Source organism: Perca flavescens, chromosome 11 (genome assembly GCF_004354835.1).
Source record: "Perca flavescens isolate YP-PL-M2 chromosome 11, PFLA_1.0, whole genome shotgun sequence".
NCBI lineage: Eukaryota > Metazoa > Chordata > Actinopteri > Perciformes > Percidae > Perca > Perca flavescens.
Genome location: NC_041341.1, coordinates 28659004 through 28680577, shown reverse-complemented (window position 1 = coordinate 28680577; position 21574 = coordinate 28659004). Strand labels below are relative to the sequence as shown.

Sequence of the window (21574 nt, the reverse complement as noted above, 5' to 3'; positions counted from 1 at the left end):
GGGCAACTCATGAAGAACAGAAAAGGTAGAAAATGGAGACGAAATACTTGTAAAATGCTTGATTATAGGGATGAGGGGACACAACAAGAAGGGGGAAGCAAGGTGATTAGAGAAATTTAGCTAACCAGAAGGTGTAAAGGAGAAGAAAAATGCAAGGAGACGTATAGAGGATCAGATGAGAGTGGAGCATAGTAGAACATAGACGCTAATGAGGGCAAGGGGAGAGGAGAGGAGAGGAGAGGAGAGGTACTGTAGATGTGGATATTGGGATTGTGAGAGGACTGGTGTAAGGGATATATCTAGAGCCGCAACTAACGATTATTTTGATTGTTGATTAATCTGTTTATTTTCTCAGTTTTAATTGAGTAGTTGTTTGGGAAAATGTGGATCAGTGTTTCCCAAAGCCCAACATGACGTCCTCAAATGTCTTGTTTTGTCCACAACTCAAAGATATGCACTTTACTGTCACAGAGGAGTGAAAACAACGATAAAATATTCACATTTAAGAAGCTGGAATCAGAGGAGTTTTTTTTTTTTTTTTTTAAATGACTCCAAGTGATTTTATAGATCATTAAAAATAGTTGCCGATTAATTTAATAGTTATCTTTGCAGCTTTAGATACATGTAGATGAGTGCAGTTAGTGACATTGACCAGAATGAGCTGAAAAGGGGTGTGTGTGTGTGTGTGTGTGTGTGTGTGTGTGTGTGTGTGTGTGTGTGTGTGTGTGTGTGTGTGTGTGTGTGTGTGTGTGTGTGTGTGTGTGTGTGTGTGTGTGTGTGTGTGTGTGTGTGTGTGTGTGTGTGTGTGTGTGTGTGTGTGTGTGTGTGTGTGTGTGTGTGTGTGTGTGTGTTCTCTCGCACAACTATTTTGCAGCGGCCCATGACAATTCTGATTGGTTTAAAGAAATGCCATTAAACCTCCCATCCCCGAATGCTGTGTGGAGTAGCCAGAGCCTCCTTTAGCACGCTTTGGAGGAGGGTCTGGCAAAGCAAGACTACAGGAGGACCAATGTCCATGGACACATTTATTAGACCAAATTATGTGTTTCCATTTGTTATGCTCACGGAAATATTTGCAGCATTCGTGCAACTTTTAGTGTTAACTTCCTCTGAAGGGACATGAAAAGGCATCATGTCAATGTGGAAAAGTGGAATCGACATACATTGTCGTCATGGATCATTAAGCACCAGTGGTGTGTGTGTGTGTGTGTGTGTGTGTGTGTGTGTGTGTGGCTTCTCCCTGGCACTGATGACTATAATTTGCATAATGGCATAAATACAGACAGGAGGAGAGGGAAAAACAAGGGAATAGGAAAGCCGTTATCAGTAGGGTTCCTAATGTTGTGGTCCAGTCCAAATTAGATCTGACACCAGTTGTTTTTTTTAAATCCTCGAATTTCAGAAAATCAGTACACTGGTTGGCTCAAAAATGTGTGTGATTGCACTGGACTGTTTATTCTAAGGCAGCTGTCCTTTAACATCTCTGGTTTTGCCGAGAGACATGCTGCCTTGTCAAACACAGGCGTAACTGATGTTAATGTTATTAGTTCCACCTGTGCTTTTTTTGATATGAAAAAGTTAAAGGTTCTGATGATAACAGTTATCGTTATGGGTAAAAATAAACATGCCGTTCATTTTTCTTACTGCTATATTGCCTCTGATTATGTTTTCACACTTGTTTTCATATGTAATATAAAGTGCATTTCTTTCTTTTAACTAGAGATGTTCGGCTCCGATACTGCCTAAAACGCTGGTATCGGGAAGTACTGGAGTTTATGCACCGATCCGATACCACGTAATAAAGCCCTAAAGAAAATCTACGTTAAAGTAGTTTATTTATGTTCTTTTTCCGTTATAACCGACTGTCAAACTGGAGAATAAAAGAAAGTTGTACGACATTCATTGTTTGTGTTTGTTCATGTTTTACAAAGAGTTTAACCTGAGCCAGATAGACAACAAAGATAGAAATCATATCACATCCATACGGGGATTGTAGTATACAGCTGTTATATCATATCACATTCATACAGGGATAGTAGTATACAGTTGTTAAAACATAATAAAATATATGACCCACTGGTATCGGATCGGTACTCGGTATCGGCCGATACGCAAGTTCAGGTATCGGAATCGGTATCGGGAAGCAAAAAATGGTATCGGACCATCTCGGACCATTTCAGCTTGTTTCTATCACGTTAAAAGTTTTAACGTGATAGAAACAAGCTGAAATAACATATGCTGTAATCCATATTGCCTACCTTTTTAAAAAATAATTGACTTACCTGGTTTGACCCTTGTGGCATTCACTTGGATAATGTTTACTTGTATATTTTACTTGCATCGCCCCTCTGTAAATAAATACCACAGAAAACCTAGTGGATCAACCCGGGTGTAAGCAAAATAAGAATCTTAAGAACTAATAAAGGCAATCCAAGCTTTTAGCTTCACCAGCAAATACATGAACAGTCCCACAAGTTAAGGATATAGGTTTTTTTTATGATAAAGTAAGTAATTGAGAAGGTGGCTCGGTTGGAAAAGTTGTGCTATAGGTAAACGTGACAATTTAAATGAAGAAAAAAGAAACATTTATATCTTTCACTATGGTCTTGTACAAACTGTTCAGAAAAATGCAAATAAGCTCATTGAGACTTTATTTTTTTAATCCATTTTGAGTTGCTAGCATTACAAAACATTATTCTTGAAATTGATAGTAACCTAATACCAGAGCTAGATAATACCATTACTTTAAAAATAAAAAGGCAGCAGCAGTTAACTAACAACTACACAAACAAAACTACATGTAACAAAAATACATGTATAAGAGGACAGACGTCACAATCAGAAGCTGCAGTTTCACACAGGACATACTGACTGGCTGTCTCACTGACACAACTTTCTTGTCTCATTTTGCACATTCGTTGCAAAACGGAAGAAATGCACAAACACAGTTTTCATTGTAAACACACATGGTTTTGTTTCCATTTTATCACAAATGGAGTCCAACTGACAAGTTGTTCCTTTTTGCAGTCAGAAATTGTTGTCAAAGTGACTTTCAGATTTAGTATCAAATAAGACCTGAGGCTTTTTTTATAGCTAGAACGCTAATGTGGGTTGTCTGTGGCTCTTTTGTGTCGTTCCTTCAGCCAATGACAGAAACGTGAATGTTACTGCTTTACTTTGCCCTGTTGTAGCAAGTTATCATTACGTTGAAATGAAAAACAAAGGGCTGTAAGCAGTTAAGAACTTAATTGGACTGTCTAGTTTTTCTAATCAATGCAGGCAGGCAGGCTGACTCAGGCTTTTCATTTATGCTTATAGAGGTGTATTCCATAAGGGTTCAGTGAAGTTCAAGCAGAGGTTTGCAGACGTTTGCAACTCAGAATTGTGATGAATTTGAGACCAAAATGAGAAATGGAAAATCTCTCTCAATAATAATCCGCACAATTGACTTATTTACGCTGGCTCTTTTTAAAACTTGAGCCACGCTTTCTAAACCACTTAAAGGTGCAGTAGGTAAGACTTATAAAACTAACTTTCTGTCATATTTGCTGAAACTGACCCTATGTTCCAGTAGAACTACATGAAGCAGGTCATTTAAAACAAAAAAAAATCCAGCTCCTCTGGCACCACCTACAGCCTGCAGTGCGATTTGCAAAAATCCACAGCTCCCTGTACAGATGCACCAATCACGGCCAGGGGGTGGGTGTGTAACTGAGTGTCAATCACTGCTCATGCACACGCATTCATTCTCCCTTGTGGGGGGAGGGGCTTATTAGACAGTTTGGGGCTTTTAGCGGAAAGGGGGAAGGGACTGAGAATTTGTTGATGTTCAATTTTTTTTTGCCTAAGTCCTGAATCTTCCCAATCCTAACTACAGCACCTTTAATTGATGTGCAGTAATTTAAACTTGAGGCAAGAAGTAGCTCGGAAAGTAGCTCTAATGGACCACTGCAATGCAAGTTCAGAGTTAGAACCCTAATGTCAGTTGTGTTTGGGATATATGGCATATATATTTTGTACACCTTCGGTTTCACAGTGATGGAACTGTGAGGTTGTCCTTCTGCAAAATCCTCATAGCCCACAACCCTTTTTATTGCATCTGACTGCTAGTGTTGGCCTTTGTTGTGCATGTTCTGGTTTGGCTGTAGACCAAGACAAATATTTTGACTGCAACACTGACATAAAAAAAAAAATAATAATAATAAAAAAAAAAAACTCAGACACTTTAGCAATCAGGTTACAAGCTGCACTGTATGACTTTACCATCCGCCAGGGCCACATGCTATCCCTAAAGGAGGTCAGGGGTCATTCACTGCCCACATTCTTCAAGCTACAACTTCCCTGGCACCCCGACCTCCCCCACACAGACACATTTGAAATGCTTTGTTTGAATCTGTCAGTTACACACACACATGCACACACACACACACACACACACACACACACACACACAGACATGAAACAACACTCTGTCTGCTGCTGTTGTTGCCCTACATAAAATAAGTAGAATTAAAGGGATCATGGGGGCGGGGGTGGTCTTATGTGGGAGTGGGAGGAGGATGGTAGGTGGAGGGGGAAAAAAAGGGGGTGCGACACCAAAAAGGATGGCGAGAAGTAGGCGATGTTCCAATGAGTGCGTGCGTAGGGGTCTAAAAAGGGACGGGTAGAAAGGGGAAGTGTGGGTACAAAGGAAAGCCAGAGCTGGAACAGGAAGTCTGTTTTTCTTATTCCAGGCTTGGACCAGATACTGGCCTTCCTAGCTCCTAATACCTCTTTTTGTTTTGAAGACAGAATTACTAAAATATAACATTGGGTCAGGTCAGGTTTGAGTCTGTGTCATGTCATGCCAATGCAGAGATATACAGTACATTATGTGTAATTGTGCGTGTTTCATTTATAAGTTCCTTTTTTAAATATCGTACGCAGAAAGCAAGAAATGTCTTTTAGGGCTTTATAATAAAAACTCAAGAGCAGTCACAAGCTGTCTACACACACACACACACACACACACACACACACACACACACACACACACACACACACACACACAGGCACACATCTGTAATTGACCACCTGTTCGTCTGTGGCCTAGTTTCCGCTTTATGAAACACTGTGGAGCGGTGATGTATCATTCCTTTGGGATTCCTAACAACAATATCGATTGTTTTAAAGCAATACAACAGAAAGGGGACCAACTTTTGAAGAAATTGGGGCTATGAATAGAAATGGATGGGGCTTCATACTCTTGCCACAGCTTGATTTTTTTTCCACTACCCGCTACTTACCCCCTTACTGACACGCCGCTGGTCTGGAAGGGAGACTCAGTGAATAGCAATGGCAGACTGGGAGAAACCTGGTGGGACCCCAGCATTGCTGGCGAGGCTTTAAACCAACAGCAAAGGGTGTCAGACAGCAGAGTCTGTACAAAATCGAGGTAGTTGACCATAACCCGGTTACTGTGACTCCATCATCCATGAATCGCACCCCATAATCGAACTGGGAGAGGACGTTGGCTGTTGTGTAGGGCTGTCACCTCTTAGTCGATTAGTCGACTAATCGGTCGTTTTGGTCTTAGTCGACTAAGATTTCTTTAGTCGATTAGTCATTTTTTATGCTTATTCATGCTTAATTACTTATTTCAAAGAAACTTCTGAGCACATTTATGGTAAACACAAGATTTAAAGAGGTGCTTTTGCAGGATTAATTGTGGAGAAACTCAGTTTTACAGATGGTTAATTAACTACATCTATATTGTGCTTTTCTAGTCTTAACCACCTCTCAAAGCGCACAGCTCTGTCAATTAAATCAACTAATCGATTAGTCGACAGAATCGTTAAAGTGTTAGTCGACTAAGAATTTCTTTAGTCAAGGACCGCAATACTGTTGTGTAACGTTAACTAAAATAAGAATTATGGGGAGAATCCTAGTTCAGCAGGTAATGTTCAGATAACTTTCATTGGTGGGTTTCTGTGTTTGTGCATGCAAGTATGTATTGTGATTCAGTGGAGCTATTCACAACCTGATTTTGATGTTTGGTCACATGTGGGTCTCCGTTTGTATGTACGTGCGTGTTAATGTGTATTCCTGTGTACAGACGGGAAGGCTCCAGGACCGTCTGTGTTTGTAATAAGCTAAGAGAGCCAGAGGAGCCCACCACTGAGGGAAGCTTTAGGGTCAAGGCACACGCACACACCCATACACACGCACACACACTCCTGGCTGTTTGTAAGCTCTGCTGACTACAGGAAGCAATAATGGTAGCGTGCTTCCGGAGTTCCGGAGGCTTATCTCAGGGGAGGGTGGCTGCCCTGTCCAGCTTAGCAGTGCAAAACTGAAAATAAACACAGCGGAGCAGAAAATGATAGAACGTAAAGTATACAATAGAGAAAAATATCCTAGTAGAAGAGAACTGAAAATGACACAATGGGAACAAAATACAGCAAAACAGTATAAATGAGAAAACAATGATGTTATGATGTAGAAAGAGCTGAGCAAACATTACATTGCACTAAAGCAGCAGACTATAGATGAGGAACAAATAATAGTCCTATACCTCAACGTTGGCTTGTAGATGTGTACACTGATACTTATTATTTATTTTTTTACCTTTTTTTAATTATTCAGGGAAGGTTCACTGAGAGGCAGCCTCTCTTTTGCAGGAACTCCCTGATCACATTCACACAGTTCCACAGTCTGATCTGCTGGCCACTGAGCAGCTCCACTGGAGTGGTTAGGGGTTAAGGGCCTTGCTCAAGGGCAACCTCAGTGGTGGTAATGAGGTAATGCTCTTTCACTTTCCCCCACCCGGATATTTTTTATCCTGTCGGTCTGGGGATTGAACCGACGACCTCCCGGTCACAAGCTCGCTTCTCTAACCTTTAGGCCACCACTGCCCCAAAGTTGAGTTTGCTGCCGGCTTACGATCTATCTTATGTACCGTATATCTTACAGAAAACCTTGGCAACATTGTGAAAATATTCGCCATTAGTGCTTTCAAACGCTGCTTATATCCAGGATTTTGTTTTGGAATTCAGATCATTTAAAGTCCCATACAGAGGTGTTATTGGGGGCGCGATTGTGAGGTCCAGTACTGCGTGCGGTCTTTGAATTGTCTTCAGCTGGATGGCAGAAAAATGTTAGGACAGGAAGAGAGCAGGGAAGGCAAGGCAGCCTGTGTCCATGTGTCAGACATCATCTGTGTATCCTGTAGCTGTTCCACAGTGGGAGCCGGTGATAGAAGAGCCCTCCCTCCCTCCCTCCCTCCGGCCTCCCTCCCTCCCTCCCTCCGGCCTCCCTCCCTTCCTTCCTTACTTTTTTCTTTCTGCATGACTTCAGTTCAGTCCAATTTTATTCATATAGCACATTTTAAAAACAACCATAGTTGACCAAAGTGCTTAACAAGCTCAAATAAACCCAAAATGATAATATACACAAACAATACACAATATAAAATAAGGACAAGGTGTCAAAGCTCAACTTGAATTGAAAGCCAACGAATAGTAGTGGGTCTTAAACAAGGACTTGTTCTCACTCCTCATTTCCGCCAACGGCGGAACGTCTGCGGATCGGCTCCGCTGCGTGTCGGCTCCGTACTCCGTCGTCCTTCAATACCCACCAGCTCCACATTTGTTGCGCAACGGCCGCGGCCGTGACTGACAGCTGAAGTCACAGGGACCCACGAGATCTCGCAAATTCCAGTACGATCGCGCGACATAACAGGATGTAGTTTCTGTAAACGGAACCACAAAAAAACCAACAACAGTTGCCGTTTCCATCCGTTATGACCTTTTTTCAAGGTTTCTATGATGCGCCGTGAGCACGGTGTATTTTATTTTTGAAAATGAACCGGATGTTTTATTTTGTTTCTGTGCTCGATGTTTCCTGTCCCGCGCTGTCTGCCGCGTGCTGAATCGCTGCGGAGCTCTCCGGCGTCCGGCAAAAACAGAAGCTGTGGGTACCTGCTCCGGAGGGCTGCGGATCGCCGGAGCTGGGGCGCAGTTGGAACGCAGCCGCTCCTCAGTCAGTGGAAATACACACATCAACTTTAATGGGAACCTATTTACCCTGCCGCCGTTCCGGAGCAGATCCGCAGACGTTCCGCAGTTGGTGGAAATTAGCAGTAATATGAATAGGTAAAATATTCCAGAGGCACTCAGTCACCATTTTTTATTTTATTTTTTTTCACCTGGATCTGATAGGAAGAGCTCTGTGCTTTGAGACTTGATCTCTGCGCTCCTCTCCGCTTGACTCGCTGGTCCATTCGCTCGGTTTTCCAGGCTGAGGTTGTCGCGGCTGGCATCATTGTGCATGTGCAGATTGCCTGTGTGCTTGCATGCATTTGTGGCTGTGCGTGTGCGTGCGTGTGTGTGTGGTTCTGTTGGCAGTCCGACAACTTGACTCACCAGGATGACCTACAGCATGACTATCAACACGCCTGGTTGTTTATTACCTGCTAGGTGTCACCACTTCCTGTAATGCCACTCAGTAGCATCTCTTCGTGTGGAGCCTCTCTGCCGGATAAATGCCGGCATCTTTCAAACTCCACGCCCCCGGTTTGTTACGCAGGCCAGGGCTTTTCCCAGGAAATTGTTAGCGCAGGTGGTAAAGCACTGAGTAAGTCCCGAGCTGACTCAGACGGATTCGTCCCGTGTTGTGGTCAGTTCAGTTACCAAATGACAACATCAGCTATCATCTCAATCATCAGCTATCTGTGATGTGTGATGTAACACCTCTGCTCTTTTCCTGTGAAGGCTAGTACTAGATTCCATAACAGTGTGAGACTTTCTTCTGACGTTAGTGGGGGGAGGAGTTAATTTCAGGAGAGATGCGGCAGTGTGTGTGTAAACACGGGGAAAAAAAACGCAAGCACAAACTGAGATTACTTTTTGATATAGAGCCACAGGTGACATGATAGAACAGTTTTCAGAAGCTAAGAAGTATTCCCCTTTGTCCTACAACTTATCTTGATTTTAAAGATATGTTAATAACACGTTCATGTTGAACAATTGTGAATATTCATCTTACAGAGATCTTTTCTAAGATACACAAATATCCATGATGGATGTCCCGTGTTTCCCTCCCATCATATGACCCTGCTTCAGAAGTGTAGGACAGTTTCTGTACTGTACTGTGCTTGAGATTCCCCCTTCGTATTTAGCTTTGTGAGAATAACTGGCTTAAGATGCAATCACGCAACATATACAATACACTGTTTACTGTGCTTATCCAAACCAGGTGTTAAAGGTGTAAAGTGAAGCTTGAGTATCTGGAGGTGACAAGGCGGCGGGCTGTTAGCGGCGGCATCAACTATACATTTGTATGTGCGTTTGTGCGTTCAGTGTGCACACCATCTGCCAGTGGCCGTTGGGGTTTGTGCTGATGTGTAGTGACATGCAGCTCAGACACACAGAGGGCCCTCCATATATGCCATACACACACACACACACACACACACACACACACACACACACACACACACACACACACACACACACACAGAGCCATCGTTACAAATACAGCAGCTCTTGATGACGGGGCCATGACCCTTGTGGGGTTATTATGTCTCCTGTCAAGACCGATCACCAAAGGGTAAAAACAAAAACAAGAGGCAGACCGGAAGGGCACAAATCCCACTGCAATGGCATATGTTACCCAACAAAAAAAGAGAAATGAAAACACTGCTGTAACTACACAAAAACAGACAGAGCTTGCTGGAACGTGAAACTCTTAGCGCATACACGTAGCCGCTAGGGGTGGGAATCACCAGAGGCCTCACGATACCATATCATCCCGATACTTATGTCACGATACGATATAATTGCGATTTTTAAACATATTGCAATATTCTGCGATATATATTGCAATGTATTACCGTTTTTCCAACTTCAGATTTTTCCCAATTTCAAATGATGTCCCCAAAAGGACAATTTTGTCAACATCTGTTTTATAAAGATCCATTTCTCTGTTTGTTCATCTCACTTCAATTGTATTGCTGCAAAATGGGATTGTGAAGCAGACAATCTGACCAACACATATATCATAAAAGATCGATACTTGGCGTCTGTGTATCGATACAGTATTGCCACGAAAAATATCGCGATACTATGCTGTATCGATTTTTTTCCCCCACCCCTAGTAGCCGCTCAGGTCAGAACATGGTGGCCAGTGTTAATTGTAATGTAATCAAATAGCATAAAGTAGCTGTTGAGTATTGCATTTTATTATCAAATATGACACTAAATATAAGACAATATGCATGCAAGACAACAGCAAATTGTGATTGCTCGCCTAAACGTAACTGTACATAAGTTATTCCAAAGGAGTCGTGGTAACATTTAGCAAAGTACGCTCATTCGCGGTCTTGCTGAGAGTTAGGCGAGATATCACTTTCCTCTCAGCACGCTACATAGAAATAGCCAGCAGCCTGTTAGCTTAGCACAAAGACTGGGAACAGGAGGAAACGGCTAGCCTGACTCGGTTCAGAGGAAACAAAACCTGCCTATCAGCACCTCTAAAGCTCACAAATGAACAGGTGATGTCCCGTTTCTTTAATCCATACAAAAAAGAAAAAATGACGTGTAAATACAACACAACACGGTGTTACGGTGGGTTATGTGCTGGACTATTGGCCGGGCGCGGTAAACTACTATTCCTTTTTAAGGAATTAATAAAATGTAAAAAAAAAAAAAAAACATGTTAAATGTTAATACACAGTGCATGCTTATAATACCAATATAAGTGTGATAAGCTGAAATCGGGAAATAACTTGGCTGTAATTAAAGTTCATACATTTTTGGGTTAAAAAAAAAGATCATTCTTATGCTGCAGAGGGAAGATATACTGCAAAGTATAAGAGGCCATTTATTTTTTTTAACTGTGTTAACTTGGACTCAAGCCACATGCGAACAGTCTACGGAGACAAGGAAAGCAGTCAGACGTGGCCTCCGTAATAAGGGGCTTTGGTGTGTTGTAAATGGAGCAGCTTCAGATCAAATTATTGTTATTTTGTCCCCACTAATAAGCAGACAGGGCACCCTCAGCCGCTGTTTGCACTGCCATCATTTACCAACCAATCACTTGAGCCACTCCAGAACGACGAAATCATTAAATTATTGAGCATAAAGTATCGATCCCATTCCTTCTGAGTAGATGAAAGTCACGCGTGTGAAGTTGCGATTAGAATGCAGTGAAAATTTAAATAGTTCAAACAAGGCAGCTGAAAGGAAGAGATATCCTGATTGTTAGTTTCGCAATATTCCCTTTTTGGCATAATGAAACGTGCAGGATTGCAAGCGTTTTTAAGCTCTTTTTGCCAAGTTATTTTTTTCTCATTTCATTTGGTTTTATAGTAGCTTGTGAGTGATTTAGTGCTCGGCTGCTGTATAGTTTCCACGTCGCCTGGTAGGGAATCTGCTGCTTGCCTACTCATTGACATTCTTTTCTCGTGAAGCAGTCAGCCTTTGCTGCTTCGCCGTGCTTGTACAGGCTTGCCTCGCTGTGCCGCTGTCTTCACTAAGGTAGTGGGGAGAAAAATACATGATGGTGAACTGTACATTGGCTTATTCGGTTTATTTTTGTGGAGATGGAGATGGAGGGGGGTCTTTCGTACTTTAGCACACCTAAGTTGTCATAAAGCATGTGTACATTTCAAGCATTGATATAATGATACTCTAATTTCTTTTCCTGTCTTTTTTTTTTTTTTTTTTTTTTTTTTTTTTTTTTTTTTTTTTGCGGTTTCACCTCTAGTTTCTCTCACTCATCATTTTCTCCTCTCTGCTCTGTGTTCTGGTTGTTGCAGACCCTGGTAGGAGCGTGATGAGCGCGCGCTTCCACTTGCCTGCTGGCAGATCCTACAATGTCCGGGCGACGGAGGTGGAGCGAGACAGACAGCACACACAGGTTGTGTGCAGCGTACTGCTGCTGGACAACACTGTCCAGACGTTCAAAGTCTGCGTAAGTACTTCTCTCCCTGGTCTACAAGTGTCTTGCTTTAGATTTTAAAGGTCCCATGACATGGTGCTTTTTGGATGCTTGTATATAGACCTTAGTGGTCCCCTAATACTGTATCTGAAGTCTCTTTTATATATACCTTAGTGGTCCCCTAATACTGTATCTGAAGTCTCTTTTATATAGACCTTAGTGGTCCCCTAATACTGTATCTGAAGTCTCTTTTATATATACCTTAGTGGTCCCCTAATACTGTATCTGAAGTCTCTTTTATATAGACCTTAGTGGTCCCCTAATACTGTATCTGAAGTCTCTTTTATATAGACCTTAGTGGTCCCCTAATACTGTATCTGAAGTCTCTTTTATATAGACCTTAGTGGTCCCCTAATACTGTATCTGAAGTCTCTTTTATATAGACCTTAGTGGTCCCCTAATACTGTATCTGAAGTCTCTTTTATATAGACCTTAGTGGTCCCCTAATACTGTATCTGAAGTCTCTTTTCTCGAAATTCAGAATTACAGCCACTAGAGCCAGTCCCACAATGAGCTTTCCTTTAGGATGTGCCATTTCTGTGTCTGTAGGGGTGTGGCCTTGACCAACTGCCACAAAGCCATAAAATATTTGTCAAAATTTGTCAAAGCCTACTAAAATCTTAATTTCTCAGGCTCTATAGCAGATACAAACATGGAATAAAAAGCATTTGGGAGCTTACTTCTTTGGCTTTCAACTTGACTGACTTGCTTGGCCATATTCTTCAAATGCATTTAAAAAAAATCTATAAACAACAAAAATATCAAGAATATTTTGAAAATCAGTACAGATCCGTTTTTATTTCATTATTTCATACTTTTGAGGTACCAAAGTGACAAGTGAACATCACTGATACAAAGTTATAGAAAAAAAACCCAAAACAAAACCGAGGGTTACTTCTTCTTTACATAACAATTACATATTAATTTATGTTAATTTTGTTTATTGTATTGTTTGGATTGAACTTTGGATAAAAGCATCTAAGAAATCATAACAAAATCCCTATGCATCTCTGTCACTCACCCCAAGAATATTTCAGCCAATCCCAGTACATATAATTGGCCATGTGCCTTGAAAAAGACGACACCGCTCAAAATGACGCAGATGCGTGATCAGGTCTTAAAGGTAAACACACACAGATGCGTGATCCGGTTTGAATGGGTTAATAAAAGATATGGCAACTTGGAGAAAACGCTTGTTACCCCCCCTGGTACACACTGTAGGTCTGACATAAGAATGGATGTATTCAAACTGAAGCGCACCTCCCTAGGGGTGAGACGCGAGACATCAAAATTCGTTCTCCTTTTTGGAGTCTTAACTCCGTCAAACCTGAACGCACAGACATGACACAAGCATTTTTATATTCAGTGGGCCTCCCTGAGATTTTCATCATCTCTGATGTCGCTCAAAAATCAACCTTAGAATAAAGATGCTCCTTATTACTTCAGAACTTTGTTAAGAATCAGTGTTTTCTTCAGTATCTAAAGTAATCCAGTTGTCTGCACATCCATGGCTACGTTGCTAATTCGCATACTTCCAATGATGTCAATTTACCAAAATGTAAACAAATATAGGCACAAAAAGCCCCAACATGGCTTATGTTGTAACTAACAGTAACTAACTGACACCAATGCAGCATTATACCCCCAAAGTAAATTTTTTCATGGGGGGGGGATTGATTTACTTCAACCTGGCTGATGAAAACAAATCAACATCACCGGTTTGAATTTTTGTGATACCAAAAAACCCAATACAGGGATATTTATTAAGTCATCAAGCGAGTGTACATTATTATTAAGTTATCAAGCAAGTGTACATTAACCCAAGCAACCCCCCTTAAAAAAAAAAAAAAAAAAAAAAAAGAAGAAAAACAAGAAATGAGAGCACCAATTCTGTGCCCCCTCCTCCCTCTCACAACCCTCCACTTGTGCCATTACTGTAAATTTCCCCACCTCAAATTCATTTGAGAGTTGGTGGGAAAGACAGACATTTAAAAAGCATCCCACACTGTATTGCTTTCTGTTATATTGTGAACGATGCCCTGTTTCAAAATTGCTACATGTTATACCTATGGTCTGAGTCCAAAAATATTTAGTTAACCTTAAACATCTCAAATCCAAGAGCTCTACTTCTATGGTTTCTGGCTTCGAGAGAGAGAGAGTAGCTCATTTATATTAATTGAACTTTCCTAGGCCATGGAAATGACTTATTGGAATTCTTCATTTAGGTGGTGTTCCCTTTTTTAATGGTTAACATTTCTTTTTCTCACACTTGTTCTTCTTTTGTGAGTGTCTGGGAGTTTCTGCGTGTCTGAGTGTGGTGTGAGTGTGTGCTATGTTTTACCCAAAGCCAGGTGACAAGTTGGCTTGTGACTGATGTTACAGTTACACATTTCCTTTTTTCTTTCTCTGTCACTGTGTGTTTGATCAGACTTCTGACAATATGAGAAGGGAAATTCCTCTTTGTGAGTCAGAAAATACAATTCCTCTAATAACATCCCCTCTGACAGATTACATCCTGTTGGTGTTACAGCGTGTGTCTGGGAGTGCATGTGAACATGTGTATGCATGCATATGCTTCCAGAGAAATACACAAATGCACATTATTACTTCAGAGTGGTTATGTCAAAACACTTTTCTTTCATTGTAAGAGTGGAGCAGATGATGAGATATAAAAAAAAAAAAAAAAAAAAAAAAAAAACATGTTTTTTGTGAGGTTTTGTCACAAGCTAGCTTGAAGCATGGATGTAGGGCTGGGCGATATGGAGAAAATCAAATATCACGATATTTTTAACCAAATACCTCTATCAATACAGCAACTATATTGTAGTGTTGACTATTGTTGCTTTCACAAAATATTTACACAATGAGATTTTTTGATAAATAATCATCAGTTTTGTGGATATAATGACTAAGTGGGTAAAGGCAAATAATAGAACAGCTAGAACAGTCTGGTAAGTTTAGAAAATGACATCACTTTACTGTAGTGCAGCCTTTAAAACCAGGAAATGACAACACTTGTGCCATATTATGATATTACGATATCCAAAATCCAAAAACTGGGTACAATGCTTGAGGCGGAGACCCGTTCATTCCTATGAGAACTGCTCAGTGGCGCATGAAGCCACCATGGAGCGTAAACCGCGTATAAAATAGAGCCATAAAGCAGGCGCACTAGAGACCTCTTCAGCTACTTCCAGCTCTAACTTGAATGGGGATAAAATGATTTAATCATGCAGCTCTTCTAGACTTCCCAAATGTTACTGGACCGAATGGATCAAATTCTGATTGGGAAACGAGTCCTTGTGCTGGGTTGGAGAAAAAGTCTTTTTGGTGATGGCCTGGGATAATTTCACTGTTTCAATCTTCAATTTGCCTCAAAGCCCAGTGTTCTTCCTGGGGGCCTGGCTTGTAGCTGGGATGTCTTTCTCACTTCCTGTCACTAGTCTATATCCTTCGCCTTCCACTTCCGGGATTGCTTCGGTGCTGCAGGAAATTCCGCCGGATGCATGTCTTTTCCATTTCCTTCCGCTTTCTTTGTGTTGGATTTTTAAACTCCGGTGGATTCATGAGGACTATGGTTAACTGCTCCTCAGATCTCTGCAGGGTAAATCCAGACAGCTAGCTAGACTATCCGTCCAATCTGACTTTTCTCTCGCACGACTATTTTGCAGCGGCTCTGTGCGGAGTTCAGTGCCGCCCAAGACGATTGTGATTGCCTTAAAGAAATACCGATAAACCAGAGCACCTTTTCCTCCCATCCCCGAATGCTGTGTGGAGTAGCCAGACCCTCCTTCATCGTGCTTTGGAGGACGGTCTGGCAAAACGAGACTATCCTGACACTAACTCACCTAAAGGACCGCAATACTAATTCTGCGTGTGAACTGTAAAACAAATTTGGAAGAATTCACAGTAATTCAACCAGAAGGCCGGTGAATTTGCATCCTACATCGTGATCTCTTTACGGACGGGTAATCCGAATTATGTCTTTAGCCATTATTGTGGATCGCTATCTTATACGGTCTCTCTCCATTTTCTTTCTTTACAGTTCTCCCTGCACATTTCTCTCCGTCTCTGCCCCCCATTCCCCCCTCCCTGAAGAATGACTCTGTCTCTGTCAGTTTCTCTGTCAGTGTCATTGATCAGACCCTTGCAGGCGCAGTAACTTCCTGGAAAGGCAAGCCATCCTGAGAGCAACAGTACTTCTATTGATCCTCTCCCCGGCCGACTGGCCGAGAGTGAAAATCCAGAAGCAGCCACTTATTGTCATGGGAACCGGTGCGGGGGGGGGCGGCGGCGTGCACACGAGAGCTTGTCTGTACTGATGATCTTATAGATGGGAATTCTTTGGCTAACACCATAGCAGTATGCAGCAGAATCTGGTGTAGCTTGGAGGCTTGATAGATGACAAGAAAAAAAAAAAAAAAAAAAAAGCCCAGCCCACTACTGACCCACGTCTCTACAGATATAAAAACTGGGTCAGGTGCAGAATTTATTCAGAGTAAAGAGACATGCAGCACTAACCACAGTAACCACTACACACAGCACACAAACATGTGGCTGTCTGCACGAGCAAGAGCAAGCAAGAGCAATCAAGTAGCTCCTATAAGGAGCAAGTAAGACTAAGCTAAATAATCCTGCAAAACGGCTGTAACCCCTGGGCGAAACACAAGTACAAGTCACCTGGAAAAAAGATACCTTACTTTGAGGAATATAAAGATCATTTTCTACAAAACAAGACACTGTGGTAAGTGATGATAAATGACAAACTCAAAAGTTCAAGCTTTACAGTCATGTGAAATATTCTCCGGCACAACATTCCAGAAGCTAGCTGGATATGTGTCCACTCCATATATTACTTTCCCTTTAAGGCCTTTTTATGGTTGTGCGTCTAATGGACTGCAGACTGCGAGTGTGGACCCTACGCCGTAGCCTGACGTGCACCTCTCGAAAAATGTAACTACACGTTGCAGCGACGCACGTCGCTCGGCCGTGGCTTGGTAGCGTTGCATTTCCCCCGACTCATTTCCTGGTTCTTCTTCTCCATAAACTAGAGATGTTCCGATACCCGTTATCGGTATCGGCTCCGATACTGCCTAAAACGCTGGTATCGGTATCGGGAAGTACTGGAGTTTATGCACCGATCCGATACCACGTAATAAAGCCCTAAAGAAAATCTACATTAAAGTAGTGTATTTATGTTCTTTTTCCGTTATAACTGACTGTCAAACTGGAGAATAAAAGAAAGTTCTGGGACATTCATTGTTTGTGTTTGTTCATGTTTCACAAAGAGTTAAACCTGAGCAAGACCGACAACAAAGATAGAAATCACATCACATCCATACAGGGATAGTAGTATACAGCTGTTAAAACATAATGAAATATATGACACTCTGGTATCGGATCGGTACTCGGTATTGGCCGATACGCAAGTTCAGGTATCGGTATCGGGAAGCAAAAAAAGCGGTATCGGGCCATCTCTACCATAAACAACGTGAAATCAAGGAGAGGGTTAACTTTTCCTGCTCCAGATTTCCCACCGTGGTCAGAAAACACAGGGGAGACACTTTGTTTCTCTCACTATGACTCTAGCTACTCGCTCCAAAGCTAATCGCTGTCACTGTCTCACTTCTCCCTCGCTCCATCACCCACCCCCACACACACACACACACACACACACACACACACACACACATGCCAGCTCGACGCACACACCAGCGCACAAGTATAAACATCAGGCCACTTACGTAGGCTACGGCGAAAGCTCTGCGTGGAGCCTGCGAACAACCATAAAAAGGCCTTTAGCTGACCAATGACCCATCATCCCAGACACTTATTCCTTTAGTGAAGTCTTAATATGAAACCTTTCAACAGTTAGTGTGCCGTTTCTCCGACTGGGTGAGCCAAACTATAGACTGCAGCTGCTCTGTGTTTTTTTTTTTTTTTTTTTTTATTATTGCATTTTCCATATGTTAGAATCTAACGCATAATTAAAGTGAAAACGGAGAATGGCTCAAGAGATTTGCGTTTGTGCTGTGGGACGGGTGGGGCGTGGGAGGATTTTGCTTGCTTATCTCCTTCTCTATAATATCAGAACACAGCATACTAAATGTGTGCTACTTAAGTTATTTCCTCTGTACATTTTTGTATCCATAAATATATGTAAGCTGATGTGTTTTTTTTATTTTTTTTGTAGATAAAGTCTGAAGAGAGGAAGAGAGTCTTGATTAAATCGTTTTGATCTTCGTCAGCAGATGGAGTGTGCCCAGTTGTTGTGGATCATCAATCATTTAATCTTGTGACATGATTGAAAGCTCCAGAAACGGCTACTAAACGGATCTTGGAGTGAGATGGTTTTCCATAAACCTTGTTCCGACAAACCGATCAAGCCTCTTGTCACAAATATGAGTACGCTAGCTAGGATGGGAGTGTAGATTAGATACTAATATTCAGCAGCCTTGAACATTTTTTTTTTTTTTGGCCATGATTGTCAGATTCAGCTCCCTCCCAGCTATGGCATGTAACCTGACTGGGGGACACAAGTGGTGTTTCCTTTACTTAAAAGTCAAAGAATATAGTATAACCTCTGGAAATGACCAGAATCCAGTCTATTGGAAAGGATTCCTATTCGTTTAAATGTGTCTGTGTAGCAGGTGGGCCGATATTTAGACTATAGTTAGTTACGTTTCTCTTCAAGTCACTGAGGTGTGTGTGTGTGTGTGTGTGTGTGTGTGTGTGTGTGTGGGTGTGTGTGTGTGTGTGTGTGTGAGACACTCCTCCTTCACGTAGTTCTCTTCCTGTCTGGACAAGCTTCCTCACGCATTCCTGAATTCCCATCATCGTTTAGCACAGACGCATACATGCAGCACATTCAGCTGTATCCCGTGGATGGAAAGAAGTAAGGAGGGAAACAAATGTTTCACATTTTGCGCCTTTTGTTAACCTGAAAAAAAACACTAGGGTGGCTTTCACCCTCGAGCGCCACTTTGGACTTTAGGTCCTTCCAGTGTGATTGATGTTTTGGGCTCTTTTCCCCTCTAACACGTTAGATAATTCCTCAGGGTGAAAAACTTATCAGAGCATCTCTCTCCCACTTTCTCTCTCTCTCTCTCTCTCTCTCTCTCTCTCTCTCTCTCTCTCTCTCTCTCTCTCAGCCTCTCTCTCAGCCTCTCTCTCAGCCAGTCTCTTGTGCTCTGATTGCGCTCTATCACCACTTCTCCCTCTTCTCTCCTCGCTCTCACGCACACAGACACTATTCCAGTCAGTGGTGCTGCTGGACTGATGAAGATCAACACAAAGAGTGTTTGTCTCGCACAACCGCATCGTCAATCACTCCTTTTCTCTCTTTCCCTGCTCGCTCTCTCCTTCTTCTTCTTCTCTCTCTCTGTGTGTCTTTATGACTCTCTGTCTTCCTCTTACCATCTCTCAGTCATCGGTTGTTCTCCGTATCTCTCTCTCTCTCTCTGTCTTTTTCTTTGTTGGTCTCTCCTTTAGTATGCGTTCTGTAACTCTGTCTATCTTTCCCTTTCTCTCACTGAGTAGGTAGCCTGCTAACTATCCACAGTTTACAGTTTGCTGCTGTTATTTGTTGTGTTTAAAAAGTGTGTGTGTGTGTGTGTGTGTGTGTGTGTGTGTGTGTGTGTGAGTGGACATGCTTGCCTGTGTGCATGTTCATGTTTTAACAATGTATTGCTGTTTGCTCATGCACTGGCAGCGATCGCACATTTGGCTCGCATGCTTTTAGAAAACCAGAAGAGGCTAACACACACACACACACACACACACACACACACACACACACACACACACACACAGCGTGGCGATGGGTTTCCTGGGAGCACAGTATAAAAAGTGCACAGAGGGCTCCCACATCCAGCTTGAAAAGCTGCTTCATACAAAGGGGGAATCAGTGGACACACACACACACACACACACACACACACACACACACACACACACAGTCTCTCAGTCATATCTCTGAATAGCCTTACATAGGAAAACATCATATTAGTGGCTTAGATGTTTTTTTCACTTCCTCATTTTGTCTGTTTGACCCCAGTCAGCTGATTGAGTCATTTCAGTTACTTTTTAAATCCAACAGCCTGTAAATGACGACGCCAGTAAACTGTGGTATTTTGTCACATACAAAGCTAGTCCGATGTGTTCTGTTCACACGCAAGTATTTTCTGATGTCTTTCCAACAGCTTTTATTTTTTGAAAGCTGATCCCAGTTGAAGAGCTTGGTTGGTTGGGTTTGACACGGTTTATAAAAATAAAATGAAATAAAAAAAATAATAAAGGAGATTGCCGGACAATCTGACAACAGAGATCTCATCGTGACAGTCAAATGTTGTCCTAGACCACAACACAACACCAACATTTTTCAGATTTCACCATCTTGGTTTTCAATCTCATCATACTTAGTAAAAATGCTTTGCCAAACACTTCCAAAATACAGAAGTATGAGGTCTGTTTGACAGTTTTATCAATTTTCATTCAATCATGGTAGTAATAGTAAAGCTGTAGAAGTGAGCAAGAAGGGGGGAGAAGAAGATATCAGGGTTGACTCACTCTTAATGAGACATTGACAGCAGTAGAGTGATAGCATATCCACACGCATGCACGCATGCACACACGCATGCAGAGCGCTAAAGGACTGCCAGTGAGCCTGGAGGGTTGCCATGTCAACATGTTAACTATCATTATGTTTGACACACACACACACACACACCCTAAGCAAATGCACATGTATGTATGCTGTAAAAATGTATCACCAGGGTAAAGGAGAGTGCTGGACAAGAGCACTTAGTGTGTGTGTGTGTGTGTGTGTGTGTGTGTGTGTGTGTGTGTGTGTGTGTGTGTGTGTGTGTGTGTGTGTGTGTGTGTGTGTTCCCATTGGGACCTCATATGGAGTTACACACTTCCTCTCTTCCTCCCTCCTTCTCTCAACGTGGCGGCAGGATCAGGTGTGAGTTTCTGCTCCACTTGCGGTCCCTCAGTTTATCCTCTCACCCTTCCTACTCCCTCATGATACGATGTGATATTAATGATCTGTTTCATAAATGATTCCTCACCCCTTTTTCAGTCTTTCATCTCTCTCTCTCCCCCTTTTTCTTTTTCTCTCTTCTGGCCTGCTTTTCTCAGCGGCTCTGGGAAATACCTTCTTATTTTTCTTTTTACAACCCCGGTGTTTGTTAAGCTGCTGTTCCTACCATTATGACATTTTACCCATTGGTTTCATTGCAATGATACAACATTTGTTCTAAAAAGGGAAATGAAGTGTATGACAACCACAATATACATTATAGTCAAAGCATGTAGACCTCACAGCAAAGGGTTCTTTCATAAACCGTAGGTTAACAAGTAAATAACATGCATCACTGAGCGCTTCCTGTCCAAAACCTTGAAAAGCGGAACTTACAGATTTGAAGTTACTTAACCATGTTAAAGCACATTGTCATTGAGTTACTTGATTACAAATACCTCCCTGAACTCTCAGTCTCTTGCTGTAAATGTTCCTCTTTCCATGTCCCTCTTTTATGCAAGCCTGACCACAGACAGACGGTGGTTTCACTGTTCTTTCTTTGCTCTTTTAACG

At 42.0% G+C, this 21574-nt stretch overlaps 1 protein-coding gene across 1 annotated transcript in view; it reads left to right on the top strand.

Moving 5' to 3' along the window:
- The window catches only part of ptpn4a (protein tyrosine phosphatase non-receptor type 4a), an 85972-nt gene that overhangs the window by 24996 nt on the left and 39402 nt on the right, over positions 1-21574 (top strand). The window contains exon 2 of the mRNA XM_028591898.1: positions 11798-11952. Coding sequence (XP_028447699.1) covers positions 11815-11952 — 138 coding nt within the window. The 5' untranslated portion in view covers positions 11798-11814. The remainder of the gene's footprint in view (positions 1-11797; positions 11953-21574) is intronic.